Source organism: Volvox carteri (assembly GCF_000143455.1).
Source record: "Volvox carteri f. nagariensis unplaced genomic scaffold VOLCAscaffold_91, whole genome shotgun sequence".
In the NCBI taxonomy this organism is placed as follows: Eukaryota; Viridiplantae; Chlorophyta; class Chlorophyceae; order Chlamydomonadales; family Volvocaceae; genus Volvox; species Volvox carteri.
In genome coordinates, this window is record NW_003307634.1 from 243,003 (window position 1) to 244,764 (window position 1,762).

The window sequence follows — 1,762 nt, forward strand, 5'->3', positions numbered from 1 at the left end:
GAGGGGGGGGAGGGGGGGCATGGGACTGTCACTGTGCTGGATGATGCTCACGTTGTCATCCGTGTATTTTCCCCCCTGTGTATTCCCCAGCATCCCCCCTGGCCTCCTCCTCTTACTGTCCTTCATCGTTTCCTCCCCCCTTGTAACCCCCTCCATGCCTCACCCTCCCCACGAAACCCTCCAAACCCAATTTCCCCCCTCCCCCCCGAATCCCCCCCGGTGGTTTCCCTCAGGCCACGAAGCGGGTGCAAGGTGAGGCTCACCCAGATGCGGCCACTTCGCTTAACCACCTGGCTACGTGTCTGCAGGTAGGAGAGAGCGTTGGGGTGTGTATGTATGTGTGTATGTATACGTATGTATGTATGTATGTATGTATGTATGTATGTATGTATGTATGTATGTATGTATGTATGTATGTATGTATGTATGTATGTATGTATGTATGTATGTATGTATGTATGTATGTATGTATGTATGTATGTATGTGTGGATGTGTGTGTATGTATTTGTTACATATCGATCCGGGCCTAACGCTGGCCTAACCGTACCCCAACGGGAATGAGTGACCGCCGAAGCACTCCGTCATTGGAGGGCCGTTATATCGGTCAGAGTCCTGACCGTTCTTCCTCATCATCAACGCAAGGCGCCGTCACCTGTTCGAATTCTCTAGCCAGCTACATACACCAGCTCAGGATGCCCCGCAACCTCCGTTCCACCTAAAGCGCATGATCTTCAGCTGCGCAGTCTACCAATCCACTCATATATGTATGTATGTGTTTCTGTTACAGATCGATCCGGGCCTGATGCTGGCCAGGGGCACCTAATGTACGTGTGTGTTGAGGGGGATTGCCCGCCGGTTGTTCATCCCCCCCCCCAGGTCTGCTGCAACACAGAAACGTTGGTCCCGGCTCTTCACCATGCGCACGTTTCCGTTACCCCCTCCCCTCCCCTCCACTTCTACCTTTGTTTACGATCCTCCTCCCCCTCCCTCCCGCCCCAATACATAATTATCACCTACGGGCCCCCACCACAGGACGTAAACCCAAATTCAAATTCAAATCTAAATTCAAATCCAAATCCTACCCCTAATCTAGGCCCTGGGCAAGCTGGACGACGCGGAACGGGCCGCCCGCCAGGCTGTGGCCCTGTTCCAGTCAGCTTTGGGTGAGGGCCACCCAAACAGCGCCCTGGCCACCAACACACTGGGTCTAGTGCTGCTGGGCCAGGGCAAGGCGGCGGAGGCGGTGACGGTGCTGGAGGCGGCGATGACGGTGGGAGGGTTGAGGAAGGGGAGAAGGGGTGCGGGGAGGTGATGGTGGGTGTGATGAGTGGTGGGTGTGATGAGTGAGGGGGCCGGCGTTTGCTCCTGTGACTTGGCTGTCGACCGTTGCGATCCGGCGGCTGGCAACCATACTTTCAGCCTGAGATGGCCTGGTACGGCTTGCTATACAGCTGCAGCATCCGGGTCAGGGACGGCGGTCTCAGCAGCAGTAGCACAGTCAGCAATGGCAGTAGCGTCACCAAAGGCGGGGGGAGAGGAAAGGGAGTGGATGGGTTTGGGGTTGGGGTTGGTTGGGGTGGGTGGATTTAGGAGAGGGCCCCGCGGTGGAGGGAGGGAATGTCAGACGTTGGCGGATGGGGTGGGTGTTTTGGGCTACCTTCCCCCAGTACCCCTCCCCCGTCCACCTCACCGCTTTATCCCCCGCACCCACCAAAACTCCTCTCTCCCCCCCCAAATCCTCCTTTCTCCCCCCCCCGCATA

The 1,762-nt window shown here is 56.8% G+C and overlaps 1 protein-coding gene across 1 annotated transcript in view; it reads left to right on the forward strand.

Annotated features, from left to right (window-relative positions):
- Positions 1–1,762, forward strand: part of VOLCADRAFT_119931 (uncharacterized protein) — a gene marked incomplete at both ends in the record, with an annotated part of 28,056 nt that overhangs the window by 16,849 nt on the left and 9,445 nt on the right. The window contains 2 exons of the mRNA XM_002958302.1: positions 234–308; positions 1,137–1,271. Coding sequence (XP_002958348.1) covers positions 234–308; positions 1,137–1,271 — 210 coding nt within the window. The remainder of the gene's footprint in view (positions 1–233; positions 309–1,136; positions 1,272–1,762) is intronic.